This window comes from Dendrobium catenatum, unplaced genomic scaffold, assembly GCF_001605985.2.
Source record: "Dendrobium catenatum unplaced genomic scaffold, ASM160598v2 fragScaff_scaffold_551, whole genome shotgun sequence".
Taxonomy (NCBI): domain Eukaryota; kingdom Viridiplantae; phylum Streptophyta; class Magnoliopsida; order Asparagales; family Orchidaceae; genus Dendrobium; species Dendrobium catenatum.
The window spans coordinates 119,526-138,040 of NW_021319013.1; the positions used below are offsets into that span (position 1 = coordinate 119,526).

At 35.4% G+C, this 18,515-nt stretch overlaps 1 protein-coding gene across 4 annotated transcripts; it reads left to right on the forward strand.

The window, feature by feature from the left end:
- Positions 1 to 579: 579 nt before the first annotated feature.
- On the forward strand, positions 580 to 18,515 carry LOC110106821 (CSC1-like protein At4g35870). Of its 4 annotated transcripts, none has more exons than XM_028694786.1 (5): positions 580 to 3,176; positions 10,859 to 11,028; positions 17,749 to 18,031; positions 18,164 to 18,228; positions 18,319 to 18,515. In XM_028694786.1, the coding sequence occupies exon 1, from the start codon at positions 722 to 724 to the stop codon at positions 3,152 to 3,154; it is 2,433 nt and encodes an 810-aa protein (XP_028550619.1). In that variant the 5' UTR covers positions 580 to 721; the 3' UTR covers positions 3,155 to 3,176; positions 10,859 to 11,028; positions 17,749 to 18,031; positions 18,164 to 18,228; positions 18,319 to 18,515. The 4 variants fall into 4 exon arrangements, 3 of the variants coding, with proteins under 3 accessions (XP_028550619.1, XP_028550620.1, XP_020692515.1); XM_028694787.1 differs by having other exon boundaries at positions 17,850 to 18,031; XM_020836856.2 differs by lacking the exon at positions 10,859 to 11,028.

The following is an 18,515-nucleotide window of genomic DNA, read 5'->3' on the forward strand; positions in this document are numbered from 1 at the left end:
TCTCTTATTTATAAAATGTGTATGCTTTTTGCTCCAAAAAAGAAGAATTGAAATAATATAACTTCACCTGTTAACAATTGCTAGACGTATCTGCCTAACATCATTTTGATTATATATTTATTTAAAAAAAATGAATTGATCTTTACATCAATTATTGAGGTATCTTGCCGAAATATTCAGTTACTTTCATATATAAAAAATAACATTAAAATTTGTCTTTTATATATGAGTTTTTATGGCATATATATATATATATATATATATATATATATATATATTAGACATAATTTATCATTTTAAATTAAAAATTAAAAATTTTCTTTTACTGAAATAAAAATAATTTAAATTTTAAGAAGGCCTATTTAAAATTAAAACATTTTTGGGCTATTTTAAATTTAGAAGAAATTGTTCTCATTATAATGTAAGGAGAATTAATACCTGTTATTAACATCACGTGAGTTTATAAATCTAACGTAAAAAATAAAATAAAATAAAATAAAAAAATAAAAAATCCTAACCAACTTATATATTTGAATAAAAGTTAAATGGTCCATAAATTTAACAATGTAATTGATTCGGTTAGCTTTTGAGAAAGCCGAGAAAAACTAACAAAAAGAGGCGCTTCAATTCTTCCCCAATTTCCACCGCACCTTCGTCTCCACTTTCTTACTTGAAGGCTTACCTTCTACATGAAGGAAACCCCCTCATCCCGTATCCTCGGATGACCACCCCGTTTTCCTTCCCACCGGCCATGTCACCGGCCGCCACTGGCTCTCTCTCTGCTCCTCCTCCTTTCTTCCCCGATGCTGACGAACCAGCGGCGTGGTATGGAAACATCCAGTACCTCCTTAACATCTCCGCCGTTGGCGCTGCATCCTGTCTCCTCCTCTTCCTACTAGTCAAGCTCCGCAGTGACCACGGCATCCCCGGCCCCTCCGCCCTCGTAACCAAGCTTCTCGCCGTATACCATGCCACGGCATCCCAGATCGCCCTCCACTGCGGCGCCGACGCGGCCCAGTTCCTCGGCATCGAGCGCTCCAGCTTCATCGTCCTTGTTTCACTCTCCGTGATTGCACTCGTCGTCGCCCTACCTCTCAACCTCTGCGCTGGCGATGCCCCGATCGTCGATCAGTTCACCCGCACCACCATTTCGCACATCACCGCAGGTTCGCCCCTCCTGTGGCTCCACTTTTTCCTCATGGTTTTGGTTGTCGTTGTTGCGCACTTGGGCATATGTAGGATGGAGGATGAGCTTAGAATAACGAGGTTCAGGGATGGCAATGGAAACCCTAGTGACCCTAATTCTAACTCTGTTGCTATATTCACCATCATGATTCAAGGGATACCCAAAACGTTAGCCTCAAGTAAAGGTCCTCTGGAAGAGTATTTTCAGCATCGTTATCCCGGTAAGGTCTACCGAGTCGTCGCACCATTTGATCTCTGCTCTTTGGACGATCTAATTGTACAATGGACTAAAGTCCAGAACGAAATTTCTTTGTTAGAAGCTCGGGTGGATGCTAGAATTGTGACTGATTGTGAAGATGATGGTTTGAGCTCAGGGAGTGGCAGTCGCATGTGGAGAAAGTTGAATGCTATGTGGGCTGCAATGGTTTCAATGTTAGGTTTTACGGATGAAGAGAGATTAAGGAAGTTGCATAACTTGAGGTTGGTTTTGGAGACTAAGCTGTTAGAATACAAGGAAGGTAGAGCTCCGGGTGCAGGGATTGCATTTGTGGTCTTTAAAGATGTCTATACCGCAAACAAAGCCGTGAGGGATTTTCGGACTGACAGGAAGAAGAAGCCAATAGGTAGGTTCTTTCCATTGATGGAGCTTCAGCTTGGGCGGAGCAGTTGGAGAGTTGAGAGGGCTCCACCAGCTACAGATATCTATTGGAACCACTTGGGCTTTAGCAAGCTTTCCTTAGGACTTCGTAGGGTGGCTGTGAACACTTGCCTTGTCGTTATGCTTCTGTTCTGCAGTTCACCGCTTGCAGTGATAACTGCAATGAAAAGTGCTGCAAGAATTATTAATGCGGAAGCCATGGATAGTGCAAAATCATGGTTTACTTGGCTTGAGGGCTCTAGCTGGTTTGCTGCTGTGATTCTCCAGTTCTTGCCTAATGTGCTTATATTTGTGAGCATGTATATTATTATTCCATCCGCACTTTCGTATCTGTCCAAATTTGAGCGGCATCTCACAGTTTCTGGGGAGCAGCGAGCCGCATTATTGAAGATGGTTTGCTTCTTTCTGGTGAACCTCATTCTTTTGCGTGCTCTGGTTGAGTCCTCGCTTGAAAGTGCGTTACTTAGAATGGGGAGATGTTACTTGGATGGTGAAGATTGCAGGCGTATTGAGCAGTATATGAGCGCATCTTTTCTGTCCAAGTCATGTCTTTCTTCTCTTGCATTTCTGATCACTAGTACTTTTCTTGGAATATCGTTTGATCTGTTGGCCCCAATACCTTGGATAAAGAAGACTTTAAGGAAGTTTCGCAAGAATGATATGCTTCAGCTGGTCCCTGAGCAGATTGAGGATTATCCCATGGAAAAGAACCCTGAAGAGATTGAGGGTGATAATTTAAGGGCGCCTCTCATGTCTGAAAGGCAAGACAGTTCAGGTTTGAATGGAATTGATGGGCATGACCTTTCAATCTACCCAATTAATAGAAGCTTCCATGTCCCAAAACAGATGTTTGACTTCGCACAGTACTATGCTTTCAATCTTACAATATTTGCCCTAACCATGATCTATTCCTTGTTCTCTCCACTTGTGGTTCCCGTGGGAGCGTTTTACTTTGGTTACCGTTTCATTGTTGACAAATACAACTTCTTGTTCGTGTACAGAGTTAGAGGCTTCCCAGCTGGCAATGATGGGAAGTTGATGGACAGGGTGTTGTGTATCATGCATTTCTGTGTGATATTTTTTTTATTGGCGATGCTATTGTTCTTCTCGGTTCAGGGTGATTCCACGAAGCTGCAGGCTATTTTTACCCTTGGCTTGTTGTTCTTTTATAAGCTATTGCCTTCCAAAACTGATGGGTTCCAGACATCTATCTTGGAAGCAATGCAAACTGTTGATAGCTTAGTTGATGGTGAAACAGACTACGAAGTGTTCTCAAGACCTGAATTTGATTGGGATTTATATCAATCTTGAGGCAAAGGCTTGCTTCGTTTGTGTATGACTAGTTACATATTAATTGTTGTTTTAAAATTTTATTCTCCATAGCATCTACATTCTTTTATTCTGCAATACAAGCTCATTCTAGATCTTGGAACTAAGGTTCCCCACTCCATGGCGGCAATCGAACTTCCTTCGTTCCTTGGAGTAGTATCATTTTTTAGCTTGAAGTTTTCAGTTTTGGTACCTTACTCTTGTGGAATGAGTTAAATACAAAAGAAATCAGCAATAATACTGTCTTGATCATGTGCTAGTCTATTGTTTAATGCCAATCTTAATCCTATTTCTCGTTAAATGAACTATATCCTCTTTCAGTCGGTGATGAGTTTTTGTCATACTTCTTTTTTGACAATCCCGTAGACATTGCAGGGCTTTTGATGATGCAGTAGATATCTTATGGACAATGCAAAGGTGTTGTTCATTTAGTTTGACATTTCAGTTTTACCATGTTAGACCAGATAACTTTTGAGACAGAGGTTAGCACTTTGAGAAAACTTATCTTAGAATTACATCAACTTATTATATCTCTCGTGTACTTGATTTGTGCTCAAGGTTATTAACCTCTTACCCTCTTGTTTCCTCCGTTTTCTATTGATATGTTATCACCTACAAAGCACATGGTCTTCTGCAATAACTTTTTTACCCGTTTATTGTCTCATTCATGTTAATTATTGAACTGGTCGTTGTGGTATGTCTGACCATGCTATTATAATTCTAGTTAGAGAATTCTGTTAGAATTGCTGTGTTACTCTATTATAATAGGAAAGATATTTCTCACGGGAAGGGTGTTCATTTTTAGCTAGCTATGCAGTAGAGTTACCAGCGTATGTTATGCTACACTGTAATGCAATTATGTAGTTCTCAGTTTAATGGTGCAAAAGACGTTTAAATGAGGGATTGCTTTATTTATATCCTTTAAACATATAGTTGACGTTGTAATCACTGTAGATTTATTTGCTGGTAATTGTTCGGTGAAAGTGCAATGACTAATGTTCTTTTGTTGAAATTTTACTGATATAAGATGGATGTCTTAAGCTTGTGTAAAGCTACATGTGGTAGAAAATTATCATTTAGGCATTTAAAATGAGTTTTAGTGGCATTAAATACTTATTTTATAAGGTTTTTGCGATTATTTGTTTTTATGAAAGAAATATTTAGAGTTGATTGGAGCTAATTCAGTCTGACAGTTATTAACCGTCAAAGTTTTATAATTTTGGCTGTAGATAGTATAAAATGAATTTCTTAAGCTTGTGTGGTAAATCTTGTAATTGAAAACTATCCATTTAGGCATTTTGAAATTATTCGTTTTACAGACTTCCTCTGGACCTTTAGGTTCTTTAGTGCAGACACTGTTTCTTGATGAAAACACTTTGCTTTAAAGCAATGGAGATTTAGGCTTTGTTTGGGGTGGCTTTCTTACTGTTTTTTAAAGTAGCTTTTTAGTACAATTTTATTTATTTATTTTTGTACTACAAAGCTGCTTTAAGAAGCAGTAAGAAATTTGTCCCAAACGAAGCCTTATTTGCACTATTTATGATGAATTGCTTAATATGATCAGTCTCAGTGAAGAAAATTTAGTAAGCTTAGTTGTTTTTGCAACTTAACCTGGTGTATGCTTCAATCTATCAGACCTATATTTTGGTTATTTTTGTTTGTACTAATGATTCCTAAATTCTTGCAAACTACGAATTAAAGTGCATTTCATGATTTGTTATAATACAGAGGAAAACTTTTTTTTGGGTGTGATTATTGCTGTTTAGAATTTAGGCCGGTTGTAACGATTTTGTTGCTTCTAATATGTTGTGGAGGCTAGTGATGTAGGATTAGGGTTTTAGTTCCTAATGCAATGTATTTAACATGTAAATTAGACTTGAAATTATTTTCTATGTGATTTCTATAAAACTTCTTTTGATGTAAATGGAAAAATATGAAAAAAAATCATGCCAAATAATAATTTAATGGTTGACGAAATTAGACATTCGTTGGGAAATTTAAAGCCACCAAAATCCAAAATGTAATTGGAATTGGCACCGCATTTCATAAACTTTTTATAACCAAGATGATTAAAATCAATAAAAAATGATATTTAATTATGCAAATGGAAATATAAAAGGGTAAGAGATCGTCAAGTTTAAAATTCATGCCCTACACTGGTATAAAGGGATGACTTGTTCTAAATTAGTAGTCACACTTACACATCACTTTAAGGAATTAACATCCAACCAAACACACAATATTGAATCATTATAATAAGTTAAAAATCCTTTTACATGCTTTTGGTTTCAATATTTATGAATAAAAATCCTCTTAATTGTTTGCCTCGAAAGTCTAGGTTAAAAAAGCTGCAAGCTATGTATATATGAGCAAAACATGATGCACAAATACCCTTAGAAACTACATAATAATCCTTATGTCTATCGTTATATATCCATAGAAGTATAAGAGTGCTAGATGGGACTAACTTGTGAACTTGGCATGATTAAGGAATAGGAGATATCCATGAAATAGCAGTACTCATGCAATTGTAGATTTACATTGGAGTAGGGTTGCATATATCACAAGTCATGCTATAAGAACTACTAGCTATAGAGGTCAAACTAGAACCCTACAATATAGTAACAGAAAAAACCAACAATTATGATACAAATCAATGAACTTAGTGCGAAACCAACAAACTTAATATCAAACCAATAAATCGAGGCTAAACCAACCAACATAGAAACCAAATCAGGGAATTGGAAATAGTCATAGAATGCAATAGTTCTCATGGATATCATTTATAAATTTATGAAATTGAACTAAAATCTTGCTCAAATCATTTATTTTCTTGATGATTTTTTTGGGTGTAAACTTGTAGTTCTCCATCAAATCTACTCATCACATACAAAATTTGGCTCCGATAAATTAAACATTTGATATTCATGTAGTAGATTGAGACATAAGTTACACTTCATGCAATGTAATTCAATAATTATCACAATGCAGCCTATTATGCTAACAGAAGATATCTCTGGAATCTACCATAGTAGTAGACTTAATTTCATCATGTAGAATTGCCAAGCATAGTGCTGGATGCAGATTCACCATGAGGAGATAGAAATATAGAAGAATCCATGGTATTGGTTGCATGAAATAAAATCAAATCACACACATTGAAGATTAGATTGATGCCATACATTTCTAGAATTTCTAATTTACCCAAATATGTTATGATTTTAAATGGGATTGACCTTCTCACATTTTTTTAAAAAGGTTGCATGAAATAAAATCATATCACACACATTGAAGATTAGATTGATGCCATACATTTATAGAATTTCTAATTTACCCAAATATGTTACATGATTTTAAATGGGATTGCCCTTCTCACTTTTTTTTAAGGTTTTTGTAGGAAGTTATCTTATATTCAATTTTCATGATTATCACCAAATATCTTTATGCAAACTAGACAAAGTATTTTTTTTTAATTAAAAAAAAAACATGCAAAGTATGTGATGTAGTGGATCGTCGGAAGAATCGACCTGCAAGAAGGATTTCGATCCCAATCCAGGGAAGAAGAGGAACAAAAGCTTCAAAGCTTTAAAATGTCATAATATTCTTCAATGAGCCATCATACTACAATACTTGATATTTATAAAGCTAAAAGAGCATTCTAGAAGCTAGTAGTAACAAACTAGATAAGATATCCTAAGGAATACTTCAAGCTTAAAATGCTCCGCATCATTCTCCTCTTGCGTTAAAAAGGGCTCGACTCCGTCGAGACGCGTTATTGAAAGAGAGGTTGTTGCAGAAGACAGATTCCTGGATCGAAAATTTTGTTTTCAATATTTTCCTCCAATGGAGTGGCCTTTTGGAAGTCCCCAAAACTTTGCAATAATGTCATGTTGAAAGAAGTAAGATCAGCACTTCTTCCAAGGAAATCTGGGAGGACAATCGCAAGAGCATTACGGCATTGCTGAGAGAGGTTTCCTGTTATCACCATTACTCGAATGCCAGCTGCTTTACAGTCCTCAATAGCTTGGTAAACTTCTTCACGTGGAGGATGCCTCAGCCCAACCAAACCAGCAAATATGAGATAACTTTCTATAAAAGCATAATTAGAAGGATCAAGTAGAAGTTTATGAGCAGGATGGCCTTCACCTTCATAATTAAAGAAGTCAGCAACATCCTTGGAAGCAAATCCCAGACAACGTAAGGCATTCGTGACATCTCGTGAATAGCTTGTAAAATTAGAGATTTTGAACTTTTAGCCAGCCTGACAACAGAACCATCTAGCAACTGAATGTAGGAACTTCTCTCTAACAAACTTTCAACAACTCCCTTTACAAGTAGGGAAATAGTTCCTTTATCTGACTTTACTAACACTTTCATTGATTTGCTAGCCTGATCAAACTCAAGAGTTGCAATCCTTTGTTCAATTCCCTTCCACCATTCACAACATCTCAATATATTGAAAGATGGAGTAGACGATACCCGATATCCTCCTGGGAGCCCCATTTTTCAACAAGAAGTTTCTCATAGACGTTAACCAAGAACTGCTCCAGCTTTTCTCTCCAGCTCCCATATCAACAACACCTGTTCTCGGATGTTTTAATTCAGCTACTTCATTACCTTGAAGACTTAACACCTCAAGTATTTGACTATGGCTAAAACCAATAGCCTCCTCACCGGGCAGCACAAAATTAGAATATGACCCTTCATTGACATTACGTCGAACAGCTTGGGAGCATTGCACAGGATCAGCTTTATCAGTCAAATTCAAATGGAGTGTTTTCACACCTGCAGTAAAAACTTTTCTAGTACGACTACTAGCAGCTTTGTCACAAATTTCCACATCATATGTATTCATTTCAGCAATTCTGAGGGCAAGAAGACCGTGACATACCTCCATAAGATGGGCCTCAGAGGAGATCGTGGGTGACAACGACAAGGAACTAGGAAGGGTTGGGGAAGGATTAGAAGTAGGAGGAAGAGTAGTAACCGAAGCTGGCGGTGCAAAACATGTAGGAAGATCAAGAAACTGGAGACCCATGGACCCACTGTGCTGAAGCTCTCTCTGTTCTCGAAGCTGTCTATGAAGATGAATATCCTGGTTGATGCTCAAGTAAAGCATTCTTTCCACGAGTTGCTGAAGGTTAAAGGGGTCTCCGGAATCCAGAAAAATCTCTCCTATCACCATGCTGCTTCTTGTTTAGGACTTTTCCCTTCTCTGTACAGGATTTAACAAGAACTTGAGCGTCACAAACGAAGTGAGGATTGCTCTTTGTGAGGATCAATTTCATGATATCAGGGTAGTCTTTGTTTCCTTCCTTGGCTACTTTCTCAATAGTGGTGGAACGCAGGCGCTGATCTAAGAGATCGTCTATATTTGCTTCCAGGAAACGAACAATTCTACAGTATGAGCTGATTGATGTCCGGTAAGGGGGTAGGGGTTCCGTGGATTTTGTCTTGAAGTATTTCTTATGATATCTTATTTAATTTGTTAGTACTAGCTTCTAGAATGCTCTTTTAGCTTTATAAATATCAAGTATTGTAGTAGGATGGCTCATTGAAGAATATTATGACATTTTAAAGCTTTGAAGCTTTTGTTCCTCTTCTTCCCTGGATTGGGATCGAAATCATTCTTGCAGGTCGATTCTTCTGATGATCCACTACATCAGTATGCAAACTGACATAATATAAAATAAGCAATGAAATACTATTATACTTTATAAGTAATAATAAAAAAATTATAAATAAGTAATTTCTAGAAGATAGAATGTAAAAGAAAATTCGAAGCAAATATATCACCTAAGTATGATAATTCTATGTGGACATGAAACATTTAGAAAAATGCTCAAATGGCTTAAAGATTAGTCGTGGTGGATTATGTACTTTTAGTTTTAATTTGTTCGATGAAATTTTAAATTTCAGGGTTTTTTTTAGAAAAATTGTTAACAACAAATTGCTTGAATTATAAACATAACTTAACTCTCATCATATTATTTTTTTTATTTGTTGATATATTAAGAGACCACAAATAAAAAATAAAATCAATTTCACTTTTATCGTTCATCATAGGAATAATGTTAATAAATAATCTCTTTGGAGATATTTTATTAATTTCATCAGACCTTTTTTATTTTATTTTTTTTTTATTTTAATTTTTGTTTTTATTTTTTATTTTTTTATTTTTTATTAGTTTCCTCAGACCTATTTACTACAACATGCATGATTTGTTCAACTTCATATTCAAGGATATAATTAATTTTTATTAGAAGTTCATGTTCACATTCAATAATATATTCATATTCTAATTGTAGTTTCTTCATGTATGATCTTATGCTCAATATTTATTTTAGACTCAAATTTTGGCTCTTTCTTAAGTTTACGTTTAGCGGTTTAGGTTCATGAGCACATTCTAACATGGATGCAGATTCAAATCCATCAAAATTAGATCTAAATTTATATTGTAATGGCAAATCTTCTTTAACATTTAAAACATCCTAAAAATAATCTTCATGAACTAAAATTTCTTCAATATGATTAGATTAATCATATATGATTCTTGTTGTTATGTGTATGATAGTTTTATAGTCGGTGATATTGATTTTTTAGAGATATCTCCGAGGAGTCCAATTCCAACAAGGACAATTACAAATCAACTTTCCATATGCTAATGTTTTGGTTCCAAAGACAATTTATTACCTATCATGACTTGTAAAAAGGATTTAATAAGTGCAGATACTTTACAAGTCTAATAAAATGAGAAAACTCAAGGTAAATCCTAACGGATCATAGCTACAGTATTTCGCAAATTGGATAGAGTCAAAACACTCCAATGAAGTTTTAGCCATCCCAAAATTTATCTGTCGTATGTGCCCAGAGCTAGGCACGTCATATTTAGAGCATGGTACTCTATACTAACCATTCAACACCCTACGGCTTATTGATCTTAGCACCTCAAATCTGTAAATCATGGCCTATCATATCACAGGAGTCTTGCCACGTGATCTTCCAAAGTCGACTAGCCATTACTTGGATGACGATTTAGCTGTCTTGATTTGTCTTTCATCTCGTTTGTTTGAACTGCTATCTTTAATCCTATCTCTGCACCACAAGCTCCAACGTCCAACACCATATATTGATCTTCTGCTTCCTGGGCTACTCATCAATGCTAGGACAATCCAAAGCATCTCGATTTCTGTACCTCAATGTTATATTTCTGACTTACATATTTTGCTCTTCATGGGACTCTACACAGCACATCCTGCTATTCTATTTTACAGTTCTTTGATTTGTTGTCATATACTCATCTTGGCAACCTTGTCAGCAATTTCGCCTATCAACTCTTTTCAATATGGTTATAATGACTTCAAAATCGTAGGAGTGCATCTCTGATCTCTGAATCTTTGAAGACTATTTAGTTGTGCCGAATAATATAGAATATCACATATAACTTGGTGCTTCGCACCCTCTATCATCCCCCCTAGCCTACCACATCAATTAAATTGTTTAGATCCTTGGTGACTTCTCAACTTTTTTATCGATAACATAACAACTTGCATAGACAAGGTGATTTCATGCACACACCTATCAATATGTTCTTCAATGTGGCCAATAATCTTTGGCTACTGAGATGATTTCCTACATTATCAAGTTGTCTCCTTGTCTTGCCGAGGTGATCTTTGGCATATGTAGGATGACCTCGGATTGCCTGAGCTGGACCATCTAAGCTTGTGACTGTTCCAAACGTTTGCCTTCTTGTTGCTCGACAATGATGAAGGGAGCTCAGAGAAGAATGAGAGAGTGAAAGGAGACTTCTAGCTTCTTGTTGAGGGATTCATACAACCATCACCTTATGTTTGGAGGTATGGTACAAAACTATTTTATACCAATTAGTAATGTTATTATTATTTGACAACCTTCTCAATTTGCTCGATGACATCGTGAAATGGCTTGATAATTGGTAACAAGGATAGTCATGTTTTGATTTCACTTCGCATTGCCAGAAGCCCTTTTTTATGTTATTACAATATTTTTATGTAGATATTTATTGTCTCAAACAAAATGTATAAGTTTCACTATCTATTTGTAAGATGCTTCTTAATATTTAAAATATCATATGTTGAATTTTATATTTTCCATCACAGTGTAAGACCTTTAAAATAAAGCTATTTTGAGAATACTAATCATATTCTTTTAACATGCTTGAAAGATTTTTGTTGTCCCTTGAATTCCAACCGACCACAAATTATCTAGCCTTGCAGGTGCAAATACTGTGACACAACATTAACATTGTTTTGGTCTATGTAAATTCAATGAAACAATCCGGATCTCTTATGATCATTTATAGAACTCTTGGGCATCACAGTATGCGCATCACCATAGGGCAAGCATAGTAGAATATAAATTGTCAATAATAAATATAATATAAAAAACTACATTGGATTTAATCTTATCTTATTGAGATTCATCTCTCTTAAAAGGTATATAGGCATCAACTACAATGCATCTTGGAGCCAACTCTAGGTCTACCTTGAGACCTCTAACCATTTTATAATGTTATAAATATTCAAAATCATTATTGATTCCACAAATATTGCAATATATTATTCTTTCTATTTTCAAACCAGTAAACACAATGCTCTTGCTAAAGCTATTTTCTAAGTGAATAGGTTGACATAAATTTAATGTCTAGACTAAAGAGTGATGTTAATTTTCGGTGTTAACAATAGGAGTGTAGACTAATTTGATATGAATTTGATAACATTAGTATCAATTTTTTAATAAAATAGCTATCAATTTTAACAGGGCTGGCTATATCACGATGAATATGGTTCTTTGCGATAAAGATAGTAGATTGATTATCACTAAGAAGATTAATTGTCCATTCTATTTTGATCAAAACTCTTTTTACATATATCATAAGCCATTGCATGAAATATAGTTTTCTACACTCATATGCCATTTTGTCTCTTGTTTGTCCAGATATTTAAGTTACCCGCAAACAATTGAGCAATACATAGATTTGGACTCTCAATCACTATCATAGTTGGCGCAGTCTACACAATAGATTCATACCTCTCAATTTGACCTTTTTTTAGAGACTAACCATTTTCTTGGAATCACCTTCAAATACTTAAAAATTCTATACAAGGCATCCATACATTACTCCCTTGAATCGTTCATAAATTGGTTCACAATACTATCATAAAACCCGATATCAAGCCTTGTATGTGAAAGATATATAACTTTTCAACAAGTCTTTCATATCTTCCTTTATCAATTGGTGTCTTCAGCCTTTCTAAGTTTTGGTGTGTATGTTGGTTCACAACCCAACATACTATATTTATTTAAAAGTTCTATGAAAATTTTTTTTTTTTGGGAGATATAGATCCCTTGTTTTGATCTACAAACTCCATTTCTAAGAAATATTTAAGGCTTTATAAATCTTTAATTTCAAATTATTGTGCTCAAATTTTCTTGAGGTCAATTACTTTTTCTTCAAAATTTCCAATAGCAATTATATCATTGTAATAAATAATTAAGATAGATACCATGCATTCTTAGAATTTCTTCATTAAGAGCGTAGTTGGCTTGAAATTCTTAGTAGTTATGGAGTCTTGCAAATTATGTGATTCTCTTGAATCAAGCACTTGGAAAGCTTTTTAATACGTCAAAAGATCTCTTTAATTTGCATGCCAAAAAGTGGGCATTTTAGGTTCTCAAATATATTGTTCAAAGCGATGGTGAAATAGATGGGGATATTATTAGTTTATATTTTTTTATCGGCGTATTAGTTTAATTGAAGTTAAAGAGGCTTTAAAGAAAATGAAGTGTGGAAAAGTGTTGGACCTGATGTTATTCCAATAGAAGTGTGAAAATGCTTAGGAGATGAGGGAATTTCTTGGCTTACTAAACTTTTAATATTATTTTTAAGACTAAAAAGACGTGGCTCACTAAACTTTTTAATATTATTTTGAAGACTAAAAAGACGTCATATGAGTAGAGAATTAGTGTGTTGATTCCTATTTTTAAGAATAAAGATGATGCACAAGATTGTGCGAATCTTAAAGGAATTAAGCTAATGTGTCATACTTTAAAATTATGGGAGAGAGTTATGGAGCATAGGTTGCGACATGACACTAATGTTTCTCAAAATCAATTTGGATTCATGTCAGGTAGGTCTACTATGAAAGTTATACATTTATTGAGAGGTTTTATGGAGAAGTACACAGAGAATAAGGAGGATCTTCGTATGATTTTTATTGATATAGATAAAGGATATGATAAAGTTTCTAGAGAAGTGCTATGGAGAGTTCTACATAAGATAGGGGTTAATAATGCTTATATTCAAGTTATTAAGGATATATATGCAAGAGCTGTTACTTGTGTTCAAATACAAGGTGGTTTGACCAAATATTTTCCTATTTCAATTGGATTACGTCAAGGTTCAGCCTTAAGCCCATATCTTTTTGCTTTATTCATGGATGTACTCACTAGACATTTAAAAGAGGTTGTACCCTGGTGTATGTGTTTTGCTGATGGTATTTTTCTTGTTTATAAGACTAGAGAGGGAGTTGGAGGTAAACTTGAATTATGGAGGTCAACATTAGAGTCTAAAGATTTTCATTTGAGCATATCTAAAACTGAATATATAAAGTGTAATTTTAATAGTAATAGATCTAATGGAGGATTGTGACTTTGGGCAATCAAGTTAGGGGTGTCAATTCGGGTCAATGGTTCGGGTTCGGGTCGAACCCGACTTGACCCGACCATAAACGGGTTGACTCTAACCCAAGCCAATTTTGTAAACAGGTCAGATTTGTCAACCCGGACCCGACCCGTGCGGGTTACCGGGTTGACACGACCCGACCAACGAACATCTGCGGAGTGCCGGAGCCAAGCGAAGAGGACGACCAAAGGCTGCGGAGCGGACGCGGGATGCTTGGATGCGGACGCAGGATGCCTGGGCCGCTGGACGCGGGATGCCTGGATGGGCCAGAGGGCTGGACGCGGATGCGGGCGCCGGACGTGACGCCCTGACGCGAGACTCTTGGACGGGACACGGGAAGCGCCGAGCAGCGGAAGTGAGACACCTGGACTCGGACGCGACTTATGATGCGGACACAACCTGTCGCCGTGACGTGGATGCGACTTAACACAAACGAAACATGATGGGCAGGGCGGACACGACCTGAGTGACGGGCGGGAAACAGGTCGATCTGCGAGTTGTTGGGTCAACCAGAACCCAACACGCTTTTTCATACGGGTCAGAAATCCGAATCCAGACCCGACCCGTTTCATAAATGGTTTGACCCGAACCCGGATTTTTCCAGGTCGGGTATGGGTCGGGTTTCGGGTCGTGTCAACTTTTGACACCCCTAAATCAAGTCATTAATAAGAGCACACATTTTATATATATTGAGTTTATTGTTCAGAGTGATGGTGAAATAGATGGGGATATTATTAGTAGAATTCAAGTTGGATTGTTGAATCGGAGGAATACATTAGACTTGTTTTGTGATAGAAAAGTCCCTCTCAAACTTAAGGGAAATTTCTATAAGATGGTAGTGAGACCTGCAATGTGTTATGAATGTTGGCCATTAAAAGAGAAGCATAATGTTAAGTGTTGCAGAGATGAGGATGCTTAGTTGGATGAGTTGCTTTACTTTTAAGACATAATATGAAATGAGCATATATATGAAAATGTTGGAGTAGCTCCTGTGGAAGATAAGATTAGAGAGAGTCGCCTTAGATGGTTTGGCTTTTAAAGAATATTAACCAAAATATTTTTGTGAGTAAGATTTTAGATCTTAAGATTTTGTCTGTGCATGAGGATGCTAATGTTATGTGGGAAAAAGTGGCTAGTGATATTAAGAATATTGCATTGTTGTTGTTGTTGAATGAACCGGTTAGGAAAACAGATGTATTAGATTTGACTTATGTTAAGCAAGGTAGAAGTAGACCTAAAAATACTTGGTTAGAAAATATTAGAAATGACATTTCTTCATTAGATTTAGATGATAATTTGACTCTTAATAGGACACAATGGAGAAAAAAGATTCATGTAGCCAATCCCACATAGTGGGATAAAGGCTTGTTGTTGTTGTGGTGAAACCTGCAATACTTTATGGCACAAAATGTTAGTCATTGAAAGAGAAACATAAAATTAAGTGTAGTGTTGTGGAGATGAGGATGCTCAGGTGGATGAGTGACTTTATACTTTGAGACAAAATACGAACTGAGTATATACGTGAAAAGGTTAAGTGTAGTGTTGTGGAGATGAGGATGCTCAGGTGGATGAGTGGCTTTATACTTTGAGACAAAATACGAACCGAGTATATACGTGAAAAGGTTGGAGTAGCTCCAGTGACAAATAAGATTAGAGAAGGTCACTTTAGATGGTTTGGCCACTTAAATTGTCGGCCTCCAGATAACCCTGTTAGGAGAGTAGATGTATTATATTTGGCCTATATTAAGAAAGATAGAGGTAGACGTAAAAAGATTTGGTTAGAAAGTATTAAAGAAGATATTTTTTTATTAGATTTAAATGAGAATTTGACTCTTAATTGGACACAATGGAGAGAAATGATTCATGTAGCTGATCCGATATAGTGGGATAAAAAACTTGTTGTTATTGTTGTTGTGTTCTCAAATTGAGGGATTGGCTTCATGAATGCTTCTTCAAGTCTCCTTTCAAGAATGCATTTTTTTAACATTAAATTGCACAAAGGCCAATCTAGATTTGTAGGTTATGATGGATGAACCTGAGTTGTTTTGAGTTTTTCCAAATGTACAAAGTTCTCCTGGTGGTTAATGCCACAAGATTGAGTGAAGACTTATACAACCAATCAGGCTTTTTTTGTATCAAAACTCCACTATTTGTTGTGCTTGACCATGAAGAAGATCAAGTGAAGCCTACACCCATTTGGGTTCTTTCCTACGAGTAAATTAGTAATCTCCAAATTTGATTCTTTTTTTAGGGTATGCATCTCCTCCATAATGGTTTTTTTCGATTCAAGAACTTTTAGTACTTCTTGAATGTTGGTGGGAATTTGGATAGTATCAAGGCTGATAATGAAAGCTTGAAATTTGGTTTGAGCCGCTTATAAGAGATGCCATTGTGAAGGGATGCTATCTAGACGATCTCATGCATTCTCTAAGAGCAATACGCCAATTTGCGTTGTTCACTGGTTGTTCACTGAGCACATTTTTTAGAAAGATGCTACCTTGAGTAATTTGGGCTAAGTTCGAGTTTTGATCAGGTTCGATGTGTATCAAATATTTTACTTAGAAGTTTTTATTTTTATTGGTACCCTGAACTCTTTGTTGGAAAGAAGATTAGCTTCATGGAATGATTTATCTAATAAATTGGGTTCTTCTCACTCGAGACACATAAGTATAGGCGGAATATTTTTGACACCCCAAGTTTAGTGTTCATTCTTTTCTTGAATGTTAGCTTTGGGTTAATGTTTGATTCTTAAAGAAGGTAGCTTCCATCATTGGAATCAAAGTATTTTTTATTTGTGGGAGAGAAGCACATGTGTCCTTTATGATTTAGAGAAAACCCTTGCAAAAATGACTTGATGACTATAGGATCAAAATTTCCACTATTATGAGAATATGAATAAATGTAGAAAATGAAAAATATATATATAGAAATTACAAATATGATTCTAGCTTGAGGACATGATTATAGTAGTTTTTGTACGTACCTTTGAAACTTGCGGATTCTAAAGTGTGTACAATTTATTAAATAAGTAGCAATGAGGAGAGCATCCCACCAAAAATGTTTCGGAATATTATTGTAGAGCATGAAAGACCGAGCAACATAAAGAAGATCTCCATTTTTTTGTTTTGTAATATGATATTATTATAAAGTATTAACACGAGAGATTTAATGAATTGTCCATTAAGTCAAGAGATGTGGTCCTAATGTGTTCTGAAATACTTTGATATTGTTAGTTCTTAATTTTTCAAAAATTGATTTTTAATCTTATTATTAAAAATTTTCATGAAAAAATTCTTTTTGTGTTTTAAATTAGGTGACATTCTAACCAATTCAACCTGGTTGTCTTAAATTATTGAAATCTTAGGAAAAGTCTTATTGCATAATAAAACAGAATTGTTATATTCCAATAAACCATTTAGATTTTCTTATCAGATAAAAAAAAAAGTTATGATCTTTTGATGACTTCCTAGATTGACTTGAAGTGACTTGAAGTGCCTTAATACTCTGAGTTTTTCCTTTTGTTAGTCCATGCTTTTACTTCGGTTGATGAAATTGAATTTCGGACATTACAATCAACACTTGGAACTATTTTTCTTCTCTGAAACCATGGCAAGTTTTGTTTTGATTTTTGAGGATAGGGGCATAACTGGATCATTTTCTTTTGTTTATGATTGCTACATTGCGATTGTGGTAGTACGACTTAATATTCCTGTATAGAACTTTTATTTGATTACCAAATTAGAAAATACTTGGGTTGATATGCCAGGAATTGCTTGCTTTTACTTGGCCAAACCTATGGATTAACGAAAGAAAGGCTTGTTTCAATTTTATTGAAGTTTTTTCTCTGCTGCAGAATTTGTTATTGTACACTAACTGTACTAGAAAGGCGAATATTTACATGACATTAAGGTACTAAATTACTAATGGCATCAGAATGTTGAACTTGGACAACAGATATAAGACCTACCATTACTGGAAAATAAAAGGCCTAGTGAGAAGCGGAGTTCAAAACGCTTATCAGGTGATGGAAAAGGAAAGGATGCTCAGAATGCTTTGCGTTTAATGAGAAACAAAACAATATAAGATGGTAAAATCTATGGAAGATGAGCTTCTTGTACCCATCTAGTTCTAGGAAGGTAAAAATCTGTATACAACTGTACGAAGTACATAATTTCTCTGCTAGTTTATTTGATAGTATTTTTACATGTAATTATGTTCAAAAACAAAGTTCAAATGTTTATTTCACTGAAGTATTTGAATTGTATCAGTGGTGGAAGATTCGGATTGTGATTCAGTGCAAGCTAGTCGATTGACTCAGTGATAAAGATGTTCTGTAAGTCTCTCACACTCAAAACTGGTCTGCACAAAGCCAGATGATATAAATAAAGGGAAGCTGATGTTAACTGAACTTATTCTTGTTCAGGCCTCTTAGTATCTCACTAAATTATCATACCGGTTCGAGCTTTCTTCCATTGAGTTGCCGCCTTGTTGTAATTCTGCTGGTATGTTTCACAAACAATTGGTTTTTTTTTTTTCATCTATGCTGGTGCGTGGAACAAATAGTCATAATTGTTTTGCATAAATTCGTTTCTTAACGCGAGTTCAAAATTTTCTGAGCAA

Bases quoted from the DNA above. Each gene is read 5' to 3' on its own strand.
- LOC110106821 (XM_028694786.1), top strand. From the start codon at position 722: ATGACCACCCCGTTTTCCTTCCCACCGGCCATGTCACCGGCCGCCACT.